This window comes from Megalobrama amblycephala, linkage group LG14 (genome assembly GCF_018812025.1).
Source record: "Megalobrama amblycephala isolate DHTTF-2021 linkage group LG14, ASM1881202v1, whole genome shotgun sequence".
Taxonomy (NCBI): Eukaryota; Metazoa; Chordata; class Actinopteri; order Cypriniformes; family Xenocyprididae; genus Megalobrama; species Megalobrama amblycephala.
In genome coordinates, this window is record NC_063057.1 from 12809214 (window position 1) to 12826821 (window position 17608).

Genomic DNA, 17608 nt, shown 5'->3' on the forward strand with positions numbered 1-17608 from the left:
GAAACTGGAAGGCTGGAAAAGGAACAGATACATGGAAGATGACAATGAATCAGCAAGAATGGAAACAAAATAATGATGCAGAAATGAAGAAGAAAATATCATTATTCTGATTTTACATTGTCTCTTTTGAACTCTCATGTTCTTTTTTTTTGCAGCCTGAGAGATCCCAAAGCTCCAAAAATATACTTACAGTCAATATCAAATCAAAATCTTATAGTCTTATCTTGAAAGATTCATCTGTGCATGTTATTCCAAAGAGAAACGGTTGTCTTTGTAATCTGTAATCTTGAATCAAAATTTAATCAAAATCAAAATATAATAACCCTCTGAAAGTAAAATGGGTAGCAAACTACAGTTCATATTGACTGTAACATTAAAAATTTCAGGTTGATACTTTTAAAAATCTTATTATTCTTGATTATAAACAAAAATTTCAACTTGATGTGCATCAAACATCCTCCATAAAAATATTTTATGACTTCTGTTGAGGGTCTCAGAGACCTCAGGTGTTAAAACAATTTCTACGTGATTTCCTGATAGACACTGATTTGGATTTATATTGTGTTTTTGTGTAAATAAATAAAAAATGACAACAATGCATCTGGAAATTTTTCCATGGAAACCTTTTATTTTACCATGACACAAGTGCACCGAGCCATTGAAGGAAACAAAACATCAATTTGACAAAAAAAGGTGCAACATAATACATCAAAGTAAAGACAGAATTCAAAGGACGTGAGAAACAAACACATTAAATAAACTATTCACAACATCAAGATCATATTTCCCCCTGAAAGGGAGCGAAAAACAACCATTAATACTGAAAGAAGTAAACACTGGTAATACCTGTATAGGTCATTTACAAAGGGGTTTTACCAGGTCTGCAGTCTGCTGAACCCATCAAGCACAAAACACTGTGATCAACGATAAGTTAACCTTTATTTTCAACGTAGTTTTGACATTGAAACCTGAAAATTGAATGGAATTTGCAAAGGTTGATCTCTTTATCTGAATATTGCACCATGGTTTTCAATAGTAAATGATGAACTACAAATAAACACGTCATCAAATGCATCAAGCAAATCTGAAACACCGCTCAAAGCTAAAACGATTCAGTTGTTTGATAGTAGCTTTATTTTTTGTTATGTGTGACTAGAGCTGTCTTGATGTTATAATACACATGAAGATTTGGTATAAAATGATCTTCTGAAAGAGCCGAGACAAAGAGGGGGCAAAGAAAAACAGGCAAAAGGAGAGAGAGAAAAGCAAAAGTAATCAGACATGTTGCCTTTGAATGGGACTATAGGCACAAAGGGTCCACAGAGCAACAGATGTGACCGTTCTGTAAAAAGAGAGGGAGGTAGGGAAGGAAAAGGAAGAGAGACATTAGTCAAAAAAGAAAAGGAGCCAACGTGACACTCACTCAACCACTTCCATACTGTATGCGTGTAAAGTGCATCAGTACAGCCTCTCACTCTCTCACAATTCATCTTCCAGCTCAAATGATGCCGATGACCTTGGCCAGTCACATAAGGTGCTTTAATAAGTAGATGAATTTTCTGCTGTCCATGAGTGCAGTTCTTTATTCCCGCATTCATTCCTTGCCGAGGCAAATCTCACAGCACCCAGGACTGATTTCTGTGTGCTCAGCTGGATTGTCCATGTTTCTTAGCTATCTATATGACATCCCATTATTTAGAAAGGAGCACAAATGGCTGAAACCACTAGTTGAAAGTACATCTATTTTAATTTATGTTTAATGTTTTAATTTATATGTTTACATTTTTAACAATTTATTATTATATCTTTTTATTATAATATACTTCATAATAAAAAATATATTTATTATATTTTTTTCCATCACAATTTATATTTTCAGCATCATTTCAGTGAAAAGTTGAACAGAAAACAAGCATGAATTTCTTTTGTTTGTCTCTGTTTTTACTGCATAAATTCCACACGTTTGTGTAAAGCATCTGACTGTAAAAAGTCACATGATCAATGTCACAAATTTGCTTATTTGATTAGTGACCTACACTCTAAAAAAAAAAAAAAAAAAAGCTTGGTTGTTTTAACCCAAATTTGGGTCAAATGTGGACAAATCCAGCAGTTGGGTTAAATTGTTTAATTACATTTTTAACCCAATGGTTGGACTTGTCCATTTTTGAGCAAATTTGGGTTGAGACAACACAACATTTTTTAAAGTGTAGACAAAGTGAACAACAACAAAAACATATATTTATTTACATCATAAAGTTTCTTTGGTTTAATTTTTTTTTTAAATTCTAAACCCTTGTTTATTTCCAGGTTTAAATTAGATACTAAATCTCAGATTTTCAATGTGGTCTCAGACATTGGATCTCACTGTAAGTGTTTTATGAATATTTATTTGTACTGAAACAATAAAATCAAAGCTTTGACTGGGCACACAACCAAGAGCATTTGCCTTTGACTGAATTGGTATTAAAATGTTTAAAAATAAATAAGCCAGATGTCCATGAAACCCTTAGAGGGCCTGTGGAAGCTGTGTTCATTTTATATGAAAGCATCCAGCTTAAAGGCAGCAAGAAACAGACATTGCAATAGCCATTTCTTGAAATAGATATGTTGTTCTTATTCTTGTTCTTCTCAAACATGAAAAAAATGTAGGACGGGACTTGATTTTGTCCATCAGGAATTGACTGAATAGTTGGTTTGCCACCTTGGAATTATAAGGTTCTATGTGCGTTCTGAGTGGTTTTGTGATTTAAAGTTTTTGTATTCCATTCTACTTTGTAAATAGAACCATTTCGTTTTCTGACAGGTTGTCCCGCCCTCACGCCACTAACATGTTATCAGAGAAGAGATGTCGTTGTAAGCAGGAGGGAAAGTTGTTTTGATTAAAGATTACGAAGGTACATGAATTAAAAAAAAAAAAAAATTAACGATGTGCTCGGATGAATAATTTAAAATAAATACTCCAATATTCCATAAAAACTGTCAATTTTTTATTTAATGGTGAGTTTAAACAAGGACAACCTTTTTATTTGTTTATGCTTCAATACTCAAACACTCAATAATAAATAAAGTGCTTGACCTTGGTGAATTGTAATGTGTGTGTCTGTGGGTGGTTATATAAGCGTCAAGTACCTTGCACTGGCAGAGGGAACACTCCGTGCCGTGTTTGGTCCAAGCGGAACCGCTGAATCGAGTGATTCCGAATTCATCCACGCAGGTCTTGGTGATGTCGTTCCGAACGGTATCGGCCAGGCAGGGGTCTGTGACGCAGCGCGGACAGCACTCGCCCTCGGGAACCACTGTAAACTCACAGTCAGAGACCGGCGCACATGATACCGGCCAGCAGTCCACTTCACCCCTCTGAGAAACACACAGACGGAGACATATTTCATTCCCACACTGAAAAGAATCAATATTTTTGCAATTCCGTTCGGTGACGCTAGTGGCACATAAATTACACACTTCCACTTTAACACGCTGCAAATCACATATACTACGTTGTGCTCACTGATCCAGAGAGGAGCGTGTAATGAAGGATCGATACGACATTCCTAGGTCAGTGCTGGTTTAATACAGTCACGTACACATGGCTATCTCCGTTCTGTATTCTTTAAAACTTTGTGTAACATCTGTTAGATTGCAGGTGATGTGTCAAAATATATCAAGGCTTTGGTCCTTTTTGGATGTTTTCCACAGGTGCAAGGATAAAGTGATGGAGTACTTGGAATGCCAAATATCAAAGTGTGTGAAAGTCACTCCGGTCAAACACTGAATGTTAAGTTTAAGATAGACTTAACTTAACTTTAACTTAACTAAGATAAGTTGCATTCTAAAAGTTGTAACTTGTTCCTGAGTCTTTCCATCAGTATCCGACTCCGGTTTGAATAATGTAAGGCTGAACACCGTTACTGACAATCGTCATTTTGGCTGCGTGAGATTCTCCAGCTTTGTTGTTGTTGAGCAACCAAAGCGCGAGCTGTTAAAGCTCCGCCCTCTTCTGGAAAGCGGGCCGGGAGCAGCGGGACCAAACAGAAAAATGGTGTGTTTTTGCTCACACCCAAATAGGGGCAAATTTGACAAGCTATAATAAATGTGACCCGCTCTGGCGAAATGAGTCGTAAGTCGCAACGTTCTATTTTAAGATATGGGCCGATAATGTGGAAAAACAATGAAAAAATCGTGTTTTTTTTTTTTTAAGCTAATTTCAAAGAACAGACTTTCAAAAATAATCTCCCAAAGTTTCGTAGTCCAGATAATTGAGTAAAGGTATTTAAATGGCTATTAAATTTGACATGGTTTTACTAAATTCTCTGGAAATGAACTTCTCAACTCCTCTCGTCACTTACGCTGCATTCACACGGGGTGCCGGCGTTAACGCTTCTCATTTACTTTGAATGGGTGACGTCATGCATTGCCGAACTGAATTGTGGGGCAGAAGTTGAAGATTTCTCAACTTTTGAAGCGCCAACGCAGGCGTCATCCAATCAGATGGCCCTATGCAAATTCCCTAGAGCAGTCGCTATCCAACTGCGTTCGTGCAACACCGGAAAGTAATGTGATTGGCTGTAATCACTATAATGGTCGCGTCAACACAAGCTTCAGACATGCCCTCCATCAAGCGTTGACGCTGACGCTCCGTGTGAATGCAGCGTTATGAGCATTTCCTGGTATCCCCTGAAACGTCACTATTTCTGCTCTCCAAATATGGTGTTACATGTTCTATAGAACCAATCAAAAAGTTTAGAAATGTAAACACACTGACATAAATGTTGATTTTTATCAATGGGAAGCCCCGTTTCGACTGACAGGCACGCGATTGGTCCAGCCATCCTCCTGTCAGATTAGCGCGCGCTGGTATCTACGTTATGAATTTGTTACACTGTTATTGTCAACTAGCCTACACAAAGATATGATTGCATAGGCTAACATTATTTGTTCTCTCTTTTCTTGTCTCTCTGCCTCTCTCACTTTCTCTCTCTCTCTGTCTCTCTCTCTCTCACACACTCACACACACACACACACACACACACATACACCCTATCTCTCAAGCAAAAATGTAGCACCTCTGTTCAATCTTTCTGATTTTAGTAAATCTTTGTAAAAGTGCCTTTTTTCAAATAAATACTTTAAAATAATTTGAGCTTCAGCCTGGTTTAATAGCATTTATATATATATAAAATGTCTTTGGTCAAATTAAGCTGTAAAATAAATAGTTTATCCCTTTAAATGCAATGGATTTTGAAAGATATCAACAAAAAAACGGGCAAAAAACTTTAAAAGCGATTTTCTCAGGTTTTCAATTTTAAAAAAGAGGGCAGACGACCATAATTCAAATGGGTATCTCTTTAAAACCATTCAAGGTATGACTTTGACTAGGATATAATTTTAAAGCTTATTGTCTCAATTTTGAAATTTGGGTCACTGTGACTCATTTAGCTGGATCAGGTCACAAATGATCTGTGTGGTATTTTGAAGCAGAAACTTCAGAGACGCATTCTGGGGAAAACAGAGACTTATATTACATCTTGTGGAAGGGGCATAATAGGTTCCCTTTAAAAAATAGTCACATATTCCATTGTTACAGTACCTATGGTGTATAAAGCACACGACGAGGAGATTATATCAAACAAGTCTTTTACTAGATCATCCAACTGGGGAATACAGGAACCGGACAGGAACATACACCAAAACATACACAAACGACACCCGACAACTAACTGAACAGATACAGGAACTTAAATAGACAGACTGATGAACTCAAATGACAAACAGCTGTGATGAATCGATTAGTGTCCATGGATACTGATTGTGGCGGGAAACTAGAACAAAGGAACATGTGACAGATGACAACAAACAAACTGAAAGTCCATGTGACTGTGACATTACGCCCCCTCCCGGAAAGGCGCGTCCTCGCGCCGTAGAGAGGGAGGAAGATGACGATGGGATGCAGATGACGATGTTGGAGGTGGTTCAGGAGGCGGACGGCTCACCGGGAGGAGGCGGAATAAAGGAGTCCAGGGTGGTGCAGGAGGTGGTGAAGGGTGGTGGATGGCCTTAAACAGGGGCTGCAGGATGTTGAGCCAGGCCACAGCCAGGATGGTGCCCCACGGCGGCGTTGATGGAGGGAGGAGCCAGGGAAGGTAGAGGTAGACCACCATGGGGAGGACCGCAGTCAACGACGGCGAGGATGGAGCCCACCGCGTAGTTGACATGCTGAGGTGGTGGAGAGATGGTGAATATCCAAGCGGCCGCGACGAAGCCGCAGTGACGACCTCCGGCGATCGAGGAGGGGATCCGGAGGTCTGAGGACGCGTTGGAGCGACCGAGGGTGGAGACGGAGCCTGAGGTAGGGCGGAGCGAGCCGTAGTGGAAGGGGTGGAGGACCAGAGAGCAGCGGATGGTCCGTAGGTCCGCAGCGGAGGCGCAGCGATGTCTGACCCAGGTGGAGCCGACGTTCCGAGGGAGTCCAACGTGGTCGAAAGGCCGATGGTCACTTCCGAGGTGGAAGGAGCGCAGGAGTCAGGGCGATGGATGGAGACATCTTGAGACCATCCGAAGCTGGAGGCGGAGCTTCGGGCTCCTCGTGCCCAGGAGGAGACGGATCCCGGCAGGCCCGAGATGGTACCACGCTACTGAGAGGAGGTGGTACTGTGGGACTGAAGGGAGACGTAGACGACTGGATGGCACAGATGGCTGTGGACTGGGAAACAGGCTGGAGTTCTATGCAAAAATCCACATACTGTAGTGAGTCACAGGAGGGTTGGCATTTAAGTGGGAGAGGTGCGCTGGACGGGACCAGCACTACAGGGGACAGAACAGGAGCGAGAAAAATGTCCTCTCCACACTTAGAGTCCAGTAGCGTTTCCACAAAAAACTCACTCTCAGTAGCGGGGGGGTGGGCGGAGCTCACTTCCAGTCCCTCGACGTCCACCAACACTCCCTCGGCGATGGTATGTTCGGCCGGCTCACACACCTGGTCAGGTTCACACTGCTCGGGCTCCGTGGCGATGTTACCCCCAATTGCTCTTGTATGCGTGGGCGGCTCGATCGCGGCGGTCTCCATCGTGCTACCTGCGGTGGGCTCAGGTCGAAAATCCTCGCTGTCTGGGTGGTTCTGGCTGGGCACTGGCTGGGGAGTGGGGCTGGCGGCAACTCCGACGGTGAACGCTGATCCACAGGACGCCAGCACCCACTCCACATAAGACATGAAGCTCCCTCGAGGACCCTCCCCGGACAGCTGTGCTCGTGTGGTGTTGTTGAGTCCGGTGTGCAGGAACGAGCACAGATAGTAGTCCGGGAAGGAGGTCTGATGTGCGAGATCCATATATACTTCTAAATGTCTCTCGAGGGAGCTTTCTCCCTGCTTAAGGCACAGGAGTTGAACGGCAGGGTCCATAGTGAAAGCAGGAGTGAAACACGGAAACAAAAACACTGAACACGAAAACCAAAAAGAAAATACAAATAACAAACACGTCGCTTACTGTTTCGGTCGGGTGTTCTGTTACAGTACCTATGGTGTATAAAGCACACGACGAGGAGATTATATCAAACAAGTCTTTTACTAGATCATCCAACTGGGGAATACAGGAACCGGACAGGAACATACACCAAAACATACACAAACGACACCCGACAACTAACTGAACAGATACAGGAACTTAAATAGACAGACTGATGAACTCAAATGACAAACAGCTGTGATGAATCGATTAGTGTCCATGGATACTGATTGTGGCGGGAAACTAGAACAAAGGAACATGTGACAGATGACAACAAACAAACTGAAAGTCCATGTGACTGTGACATCCATAACATGCATGAGCATTAGATGAACCATTTGGAAAAAAAGAAGAAAAAAAAAATGGACTAATCCATGTTCAACTCAGTGACTTGATATCAGGTGAGTAAATAATAATGGCCAATAAATAATGACTTGAAGTCATATAGATAATTCGAATGATACTTTTATGGTTTATATTATTTTTTAATATTTATTTTAAGGTTTATATGTACATTACTCATTCTCCTTTTGTATTTCAGAGATGATAAAAAGTCATAAAGGTTCATTTTTGGGTGAACGGATTGCTGTATTCTGCTGCAAGACAATGAATTCTTCAGTTTACATCCTGAATCAGACTGAGCAGGTTACATAGACCTTGATTACAAGGGGAATACAGATATTTCTCTGAATGTCTCTCTCTCTCCCCTCCTGGAGTTTTACATTCCGGAAACATTCTTTGTTCTTTCACCCCTTACGCTTTTGTATCCTTAAAATACAAAGCACTCTTCCTGCCTCATTCTCTCTTTTTCTGTGTCTCTTCCTCTCTTTCAAGTTCTGTGTTCCTTCTACTTCACAGGGAACAAGAAAAAAAACTGATGAGAAGCAAGATTCGAAGTGTAAAGGGGGTTGAAAATGACTAAAAGAAAGCGCTGACTGAAAGAGAATGTGATAACATTCCAAAAGTGTAAGAACAACATAAAAGAGACAAACAAAAAAACAGCTGTACTGAAACCTAATAAAATTTCAATATGGCAGTGCAAAACTGGCTCTGTTTGATCATCTTCCTTTCTCCAAGCTGGTTTAATGGACACAGATTACACTTGTGTAGGATTAAAAAGGGTTTTCAATTGAAAGTCAGTTATTGAGCAATTAATCCAGAGCCTGGCTTTGGCATTAGCCTTCCGTCTGTTATGCAGTCCACAACTGTCTAGAAGTCTTTAACAGAATTCATTACAGACCTACAAGTTTAGCAGTCCTAAACCCTGAGGGAAAAGCTTCATTCTCTGTGTCCTAAAAACCTTCTCAGACAGAGAAAATGTGAACTAGGAGCCTGGCATGTCGCAAAACCTCTGACAAGTTTAGAAGCCCTGTTTGAGCCCATTGTCAGTTCAGCAAATACTGCAGTAAGGGTTTTCACAAGAGAAAAAGATGGAGCTGGACTTTATAAGTCAATTCTTCTCAGAGTGCAAAAAGTTCTGCATAAAGAAAGAAAAATTGCAGGAGGGACAAACACCAGAGGGGCTGAAAACTGTATTGTTCAACATTTGGTGCAAGACTTCCTGACTGAGATATTGCAGAAAGTTCCACTGTGACCAGCAGTTTCTCTGTAATAGATCTGAATCTAATAGAACAGAACGACAGAGGTGTTTATTCTGAGCATTGAGCATTTGTAAATGCATACTGTTTACCTAAAGGGACATATTTCCCACTCTTGCATCATATTCTTTCCCTTGAGTCCAGTTATAATGTTAATCAAGGATTCTTAAAAAAAAAAGAGAGAGTTTCAATTCAGTTTTAACTGACCATTTTCCAACCCTCACTCAAAATTCTACTACTGCTACCACTACTGCAAATAATAATAATAATCATAATGCAATACCAAATCAAACTGGTTTAACATGCTGCCGCTCACCATACACTGGCACTGCTGGCAGTTCTCCACCCAGGTTTCTCCATTACTGTATGCTAGCAGGCCGTTCTGATGCAAACACTGAGAACTCACGCGAGGGTCGCATTCAGGACAGCACAACACATCCACCGTGGGATTCTCACAGTCACACACCATCCGTCTGCACATCACCAACCCCGACTAAAACAGGAGAAAAAGACAGAGACTGAGTAAAAACTCATTTCTCAGTTTTCCTTTGACTACAATTCCCATCAGCCCCTTCGGCTCACCTGACAAGAGCAGACCGAGCACCTGTCATCATCCAGCACCCAGATCTGCCCGTTGTGTTTCACCTTCCCGTCGTGGGCGCAGTCTCCCGTGCAGTTCCTACCGTGCGGACAGCGGCAGTCGTAACCTCCGTCCACGTTAAAGCACACGGTGTCGTTAGCACAGCTGTGCCTCCCCGACTCACATTCATCAATGTCTACCAATAAGAACCAAACACAATATAAGTCAATGGTTAAATTCATGGGGTCAAGGTTTGGCTGGTTAGGACTTCCATTAAAAAGAAGCACTGTTTCATTACAAATAAGTTACCTTCACATGACTCTCCATTGGCTGAGAACATTCCGTTGTCATGGTATCCGTCACGACACTCGCAGTGGTACCAGCCAGGTAGGTTGACGCAAGTGGCTCGACTGTCACACTCCACAAATCCATCGGAGCACTCGTCGATGTCTAAGGTGACAAGGTGGAGACATGCATGAGGAAACCCAAGAAATGTATGAAAAAAAAAGCAGTGTCACTCTAGGTGAGCACTATTGTACCTGAAGGACGTCAACACTAGTCATGAAAAAAGATGGAAAAAATTGTACAAAATATTTAATATGATCTGTAATGGCATTTAAAGCCAGAAAGACACTTGATTTGATTTAAAGGTGCCCTAGATTATGTTTTTAAAAGATGTAATATAAGTCTAAGGTGTCCCCTGAATTTGTCTGTGAAGTTTCAGCTCAAAATACCCCATAGATTTTTTTTTATTAATTTTTTTAACTGCCTATTTTGGGGCATCATTATAAACACGCCGATTTTATGCTGCGGCCCCTTTAAATCCCATGCTCTCCGCCCACAGAGCTCGCGCTTGCCTTGAACAGTGCCTTAACAAAGTTTACACAGCTAATATAACCCTCAAAATGGATCTTTACAAAGTGTTCGTCATGCATGCGGCATGCATGCGTCGGATTATGTGAGTATTGTATACTGTTATATTGTTTACTTCTGATTTTGAATGAGTTTGATAGTGCTCCGTGGCTAACGGGTAATGCTACACTGTTGGAGAGATTTATAAAGAATGAAGTTGTGTTTATGAATTATACAGACTGCAAGTGTTTAAAAATGAAAATAGCGACGGCTCTTGTCTCCGTGAATACAGTAATAACCGATGGTAACTTTAACCACATTTAACAGTACATTAGCAACATGCTAACAAAACATTTAGAAAGACAGTTTACAAATATCACTAAAAATATCATGTTATCATGGATCATGTCAGTTATTATTGCTCCATCTGCCAATTTTCGCTATTGTTCTTGCTTGCTTACCTAGTCTGATGATTTGGTTGTGCACATCCAGACGTTAATACTGGCTGCCCTTGTCTAATGCCTTTTATAATATTGGAAACATGGGCTGGCATATGCAAATATTGGGGGCGTACACCCCGACTGTTACGTAACAGTCGGTGTTATGTTGAGATTCGCCTGTTCTTCGGAGGTCTTTTAAACAAATTAGATTTATATAAGAAGGAGGAAACAATGGTGTTTGAGACTCACTGTATGTCATTTCCATGTACTGAACTCTTGTTATTTAACTATGCCAAGATAAATTCAATTTTTCATTCGAGGGCACCTTTAAGAAAATAAATCTGATTGCATTTTAGAATTAAGACTTTTATTCAGCAGAGATGCATTAAATTCACGGTTTCCACTAAAATAATAATCAGCAGTGATAATAATAAGAAATGTTTCATGAGCACCAAATCAGCATATTAGAATGATTTCTGAAGGATCATGTGACACTGAAGACTGGAGTAATGATGCTGAAAATTCAGCTTTGCCATAACAGGAATAAATTACATTTTAAAACACAGCAAAAAAAGAAAACAGTTATTGTAAATGTTAATAATATTTCACAACATTACAATTTTTTACTGTATTTTTAAATAAATGCAGCCTTGGTGAACATAAGAGATTTTGTGTGTGTAAAATATGCTGCTATTCCAATCAGCTCACACATGAGAATAATACAAGCACAAAAATTTCAATTAAATACAGTACAATGTGTTAATCTATTACCATAATTTAATTACATTTTATTTGAACAAGCAAACAAAGAATTCAAATGTTGTGTTATGCTAGACTCTCTCCATAACCTTTTCAAATTCCTAAATGAATGCAAATCTTCATAAGCATATTTGATGTCTGTCCTCACACCAAACACAAAAGAAGTGAGACAAATAGAGCTTTTGCCATGGCCGTCTTAAAAGGAGCGCATCCAACAGCTGTTGAGAATGATGCTCTTCAGAATCTATTCAACTTTCGGTCCTTGTCCTTGGATTACACTCTCACAGAAAGCTACACAGAGTGTCATTCAGACCAAGTCAGTTCAATGACAATTTCAAGCACAATGGCATACTGGGTTAAAAAATGATTTTGTGACTTTAACCTCTGGCAACAGAATGAGTTTCACCTCACCTATCTCATTAGATTGCTAAGGGAGAATTACATTGTGTTGTATTTCAATGCCAGTTTTAATGTCTGAAATAAAGGCAAGGCTGAGTAGAGAGGGTTAAATGAAAGTCGATGAATACTATGTGTTTGTGGGTATGTGTGAGAAAGAAAAAAAAATGTATGTAGCCTTGAGAGTCTTTGTGAAAGAGCACAGAATATGAGAAACCGTCTAAAGGACCTTGTGAAATAGGTTTGCATGTGTTGCCTGTTAGCATCTTTAAAGGGATCGTTCACCCAAAAGAAAAGAAAATTCTGACTTTATTTACTCACTCTCAAGTTATTGGACACAAAATAGATGCTTAGCAGAATGTTTACGCTGCTCTCTTCCATAAATGATGGCCAGCTATGTTAGACTCTTTCTATGATAACCAAGACTGCATTTCTTTGATCAAAATTATAGGAAAAGTAAGAATATTACTGCAATTTAAAATACCCTTTCTTCTATTCAAATATATTTTAAAATGTAATTTATTCCTGTGATGGCAAAGCTGAATTGTCAGCATCATTACTCCAGTCTTCAGCATCACATGATCCTTCAGAAATCATTCTAATATGCTGATTTGCTGCTCAAGAAACATTTCTTATTATTATCAATGCTGTAGTCAATAATTTTATCTCTGAAAACTCAACTTTAATCACCAAAATGACATATTTAACTTTTTTTTCTTGAAAAAAATTCTTCATGCCTTAAAATAGCTTGTATGTAACTCTATACCCTTGCCTCATTTAGTATACGCAGTTCTATGAATATGCAAATTAGCCCCACCTCCACTCACTTTGGCTCACTACAGTTTTAAGGAGAAAATACTCAGCAATGGTGTTGACTTATGCATGTCTTAAAACAAATTAAAACACCACTAGACATATAAACAACAATAAAAACTTGATTTTTACCTCAGGGGGACTTTAATATTTTTGTGGAAACCGTGATACTTTTTTTTTTTTTCAGGATTCTTTGATGAATAGAAAGTTTAATAGAACGGCATTTATTTGAAATAGAAATCCTTTGTAACCCTACAAATGTCTTAAATGTCATTCATTTTTGTGTATATTCAAATATTGCACATTAAAGTGCATCAGAGCAGGCTTAACACTGTGAACATTTGAATATGCACATAATCAAATCACGCTAATTAAATTTGAGTGCACTGACGGAGGGCTATTGTACCTTTTTGGGTTTGTAAACGACAGAACATTCTTTTCTGACTGAACTGTCCTTTTAAGAGAAACATTCTGAGGAACATTTCATCAGAAAAAGAATGTCTGATATGAAAATTTTTCATGCAAGAGTTCTGAACATCTCGCTTCTCTCGCTCCACACTCACACAAAATCCCTCATCCATTAAAAACAGAGAAAGGCGAAAATAACACAAACAATACTGAATAATACATAGATGTAGGCAGTGCTGATGACATTTATTCATTTTCTTCCTTGAGCACAAACACACACCGCACTCATCTCTCTCAGAGGAACGGCTGGCATTTGTGCTGTCAGTAAGCAGTAGCGGGTATTGATTGACTGTGCATTCACGGGCAAACCCCCAGGGTTCCCGCTGTCCTGCAGCCCTGCCACTAATTTGTCACGGAATGTCACAAGTTGACGGCACAATACATAGTCTCCATCTCATTTGCTCCATCTTCAGCATTTGGGATCCTCATACACATCCGTTTGTTTTCACTGGTGAGTTTTGCTCTAGCAGAAACCAAGGGCGCTGTTTCTTTTAAAGGGGACGTATTATACCCTTTTTCAATGTCTTGATTTTGTTTTTGGTGTCTACTAGACTAGGTTTCTATGCTTAAATGTTATAAAACAACTTATTTTTCTCATATTTTACATTATTGCAACACCACCTTGCAACACCAACTTGGATAATTAATGTGGATCAGATAACATAATATTTTGAGTTTCTGTTGATTAAACCAATTGCCTTTATTGCATTAACTCAAATTTTTAATTTCAATGAACTCAAAATTTTAAGGCAACCAGGTAACTTACTTTTTTACAATTCTTTTTTACAGTGTAGGCCCTGACGTCGCTGAGCATCGGCCAGCCCAGTTTTTGTGGTGTGTTCTGCACAGTCATCACTAGTTAGACATCGTCGGGGGGATTTTGACCAATTGAGCATGTTGAATCACCGTCTGTCCGTGACAGCGGTGAGCGAGAGATCTCTGATTGGCTGTTCAGTTTAACAAACGAGTCAGGTGCATAGAATAAAATCGAAAGTGATGAAAGTGAGCAAATATGTCAAGACGGCACAGACAGAGGCTGTTCTAATTGTTTGTCACCTATATTTTCATAACAATATGAGCCATGTGGAATGATTGTGGAATGATATTTTGAATGACAAAATAGACTATTGATTCCTGCTGATATAGATATTTAAAGGATTAGTTCACTTTTAAATAAAAATTTTCCTGATAATTTATTTTTCCATGTCCATGTCATTCTTTCTTCAGTCGAAAAGAAATTAAGGTTTTTGATGAAAACATTCCAGGATTATTCTCCTTATAGTGGACTTCAATGGTCTCCAAACGGTTGAAGGTCAAAATGACAGTTTCAGTGCAGCTTCAAAGGGCTGTAAACGATACCAGATGAGGAATAAGGGTCTTATCTAGCGAAACGATCTGTCATTTTCGGAAAAAATGTAAATGTATATGCTTTATATAAACAAATGATCACCTTCCAAGTGCTTCCGCCAAAACTGCACTTTTGTATTCTTTAAAAAGCTTACGCTGTATGTCCTATGCCTTCCCTATTCAACTTACAGAACGAACGCAGCGCCAGTTCCATTTTTTTCCGTAAGTAGAATAGGGAAGGCATAGGACATACAGCGTTTCGCTAGATAAGACCCTTATTCCTCGTCTGGTATCGTTTACAGCCCTTTGAAGCTGCACTAAAACTAATTTGACCTTCAACCATTTGGAGGCCATTGAAGTCCACTATAAGGAGAATAATCCTGGAATGTTCTCATAAAAAACCTCAATTTCTTTTCGACTGAAGAAAGAAGGACATGGACATCTCGGATGACATGGGGGTGAGTAAATTATCAGGAAAATTTTATTTGAAAGTGAACTAATCTTTTAAGAGATGCAGCCAACGCAAGGTGACAGTCATCTTTCATCACTAGTTCTTTTGTCGGCTTGGTGTGTCACACCTAATAGAGCCTCTTCTTTCCAAAAAGCGCAATGTGCTCTGATTGGTCGCCTGGACCAGTGTGTTGTAATTGGTCAACCGCTTCAAGTGGGTCTCAGAAATGTCACCGGCTTCACCATAACCGCAAGTTTCACCACACTACACCATACTAAAGCAACTCAACCAGGCATCGTCCTTTTTTTGCATATGCCGTCGGTGGGATTTATTTAAGGGTGTTTTCACACCTGTAGATCGATTGTATTCTTTTTTGTTCTGAAACAGGGACTTAATTTGTTAATGTTGCATTTTCTTCTTGGTTCGGTTTGTTTTCACAAGGCAATATTTCAAAGCATACCAAAATGTGTTCATGCAAGTCACATGCGTGTACAACTGTCCCCTTATTGGTCAGAGTTTACTCTGCATTATCTATTAAAATGACTGACAAGTTCGCTTCATGAGCATATTGTGGCTTGTTTAGTACCTACTGTCGAGACAAACGCATACAACACCATACGAATGTAGCCATCATTCCTGCTGTTAAATTATATACTACATTCGTATTAATTCAAGCGCGATCTCTTTGTATCTTCCAGCACTGTCAAGACACAAGCAAACACTATGAATGTTATAATGCAGCTAAAGTGGGAATCAAGGCTTCATCGGGACAGAGTTCTTGCACTGATGGTGCGTTCACACCGGACGCGAATGAAGCGGTAAGCGCGAGTGATTTACATGTTAAGTCAATGCAAAGACGCGAATTGACATCCTGCGGCGCAATTCGCGCGAATGAAGCGGCGCCAATGACGCGGCGCGAATTGAGCGATTCGGGCGTTTGACGCGCTTAACGCGTGATTCGCATGAATCGCGCAAGTTGAAAAATCTGAACTTTGGCGAATTTCCGCGCCGCGTTAACCAATCAGGAGCTTGCTCTAGTAGTGACATGACGTAGCGAGCTTAGGCAGAAATTCGAAACAACAATGGAGGACAAAATCATCGTCGCTGTAGATCTTCATATATTTATAGAAACAGAAATAAAAAGGATCGTGTTTGAAAGAAAGTGAGTGAGGAGGTCGGACAATCTGATAAGTTGTAAAAAACGGTCTTTACTCAATTTGAGCTATATATATATATATATATATATATATATATATATATATATATATATATATATATATATATATATATACATATTAAGACTACAAGCCAACTAAAGACGACCAATTGAGCTTATTCGCTGTAATTTACAATTATTTCCCCACTGACAAGTTGTGTTTGTTCAGAGGAAGTGTGCAGAAAGCAGTGGGAGAGTCTGGAACACATAAAGGAGCGGTAGAGCCCCTCTCATGACGCGAATTCGCGTCTGTTGTGAAGGGATTTTCACGCGCGAATGAAGCGAGTAAACTCAAAATGTTCAAGCGTCCAACTACGCGCGAATAGCGCGATTTATTCACGCAAGTCGCGTCTGGTGTGAACGCAGCATGAGAAGCGCGATTACACAACATTTTAAGACGTTTATCTGCAGTAGCCTAACTAATGTGCTCACTCACAGAACACTGCTGGATTTTATATAACACATTTTCCATTATGAAATATGATATCATTTGGTTTGTTGGTCCGTTGAGTCGGATTGCTTTCACACCACAAGCGAACTGCCCTAGAGTTCATTTGCAATCGGGCCGAGACCACCTCATTCAGGCGATTTCGGAGCCATTGTTTTGGTGCGGGTCCGAGTGCGATTGCTGAGCCAAGGGAGAAACAAATGCTCAGGTGTGAAAACACCCTAAATGAGGTATATTTTGAACGTTCCTAGAAGAAAATTCAAGACTACAATCGAGGCATTTCAGGGAGTTCAGAAACAGTGCTTACTGATAAAGAGAATATCTCCCTTTGTAGTAACTTTGTGCTTCGTAACTTTGCAGACCGTTTTCATGCTCAAACAGCACTAAAGAAAGTTGAAAATGTAAAAAAAAAAAGCATAATAGGACCCCCTTTAAGATAATCAAGAGGATTAGGGTGAAAAATATACTATATACACATACAGTATATAAGATCTACAATTTACAATCCCATGAGGAAGGGAATAGTTATGGGTCCACAGTGGTATCCTCAAGTCAATTTAATCAGGGAAGATTCTTCAAACGGTAAGTCATCAATCCACTCAGTCCCTTAACATCTTGGCTGTTTCCATCCCAGCTATCTACTTCATCTGCCCTGCTCTCGTTTTCTCCCCCCTTCCCTTCATCCTCCCCCTCCATCCTCACACTAATGAACAGATTCACACCCACTGCTGGGACTCGCTGGGG

The 17608-nt window shown here is 39.8% G+C and overlaps 1 protein-coding gene across 1 annotated transcript in view; it reads right to left on the bottom strand.

The window, feature by feature from the left end:
- Positions 1-606: 606 nt before the first annotated feature.
- Positions 607-17608, bottom strand: part of nell2b (neural EGFL like 2b) — a 62504-nt gene continuing 45502 nt past the window's right edge. Inside the window, exons 16-20 of the mRNA XM_048156370.1 lie at positions 9984-10124; positions 9677-9870; positions 9411-9587; positions 3130-3357; positions 607-1342 (exon numbers count right to left, since the gene is read on the bottom strand). Of these exons, the coding sequence (XP_048012327.1) occupies positions 1301-1342; positions 3130-3357; positions 9411-9587; positions 9677-9870; positions 9984-10124 (782 nt within the window). The 3' untranslated portion in view covers positions 607-1300. The remainder of the gene's footprint in view (positions 1343-3129; positions 3358-9410; positions 9588-9676; positions 9871-9983; positions 10125-17608) is intronic.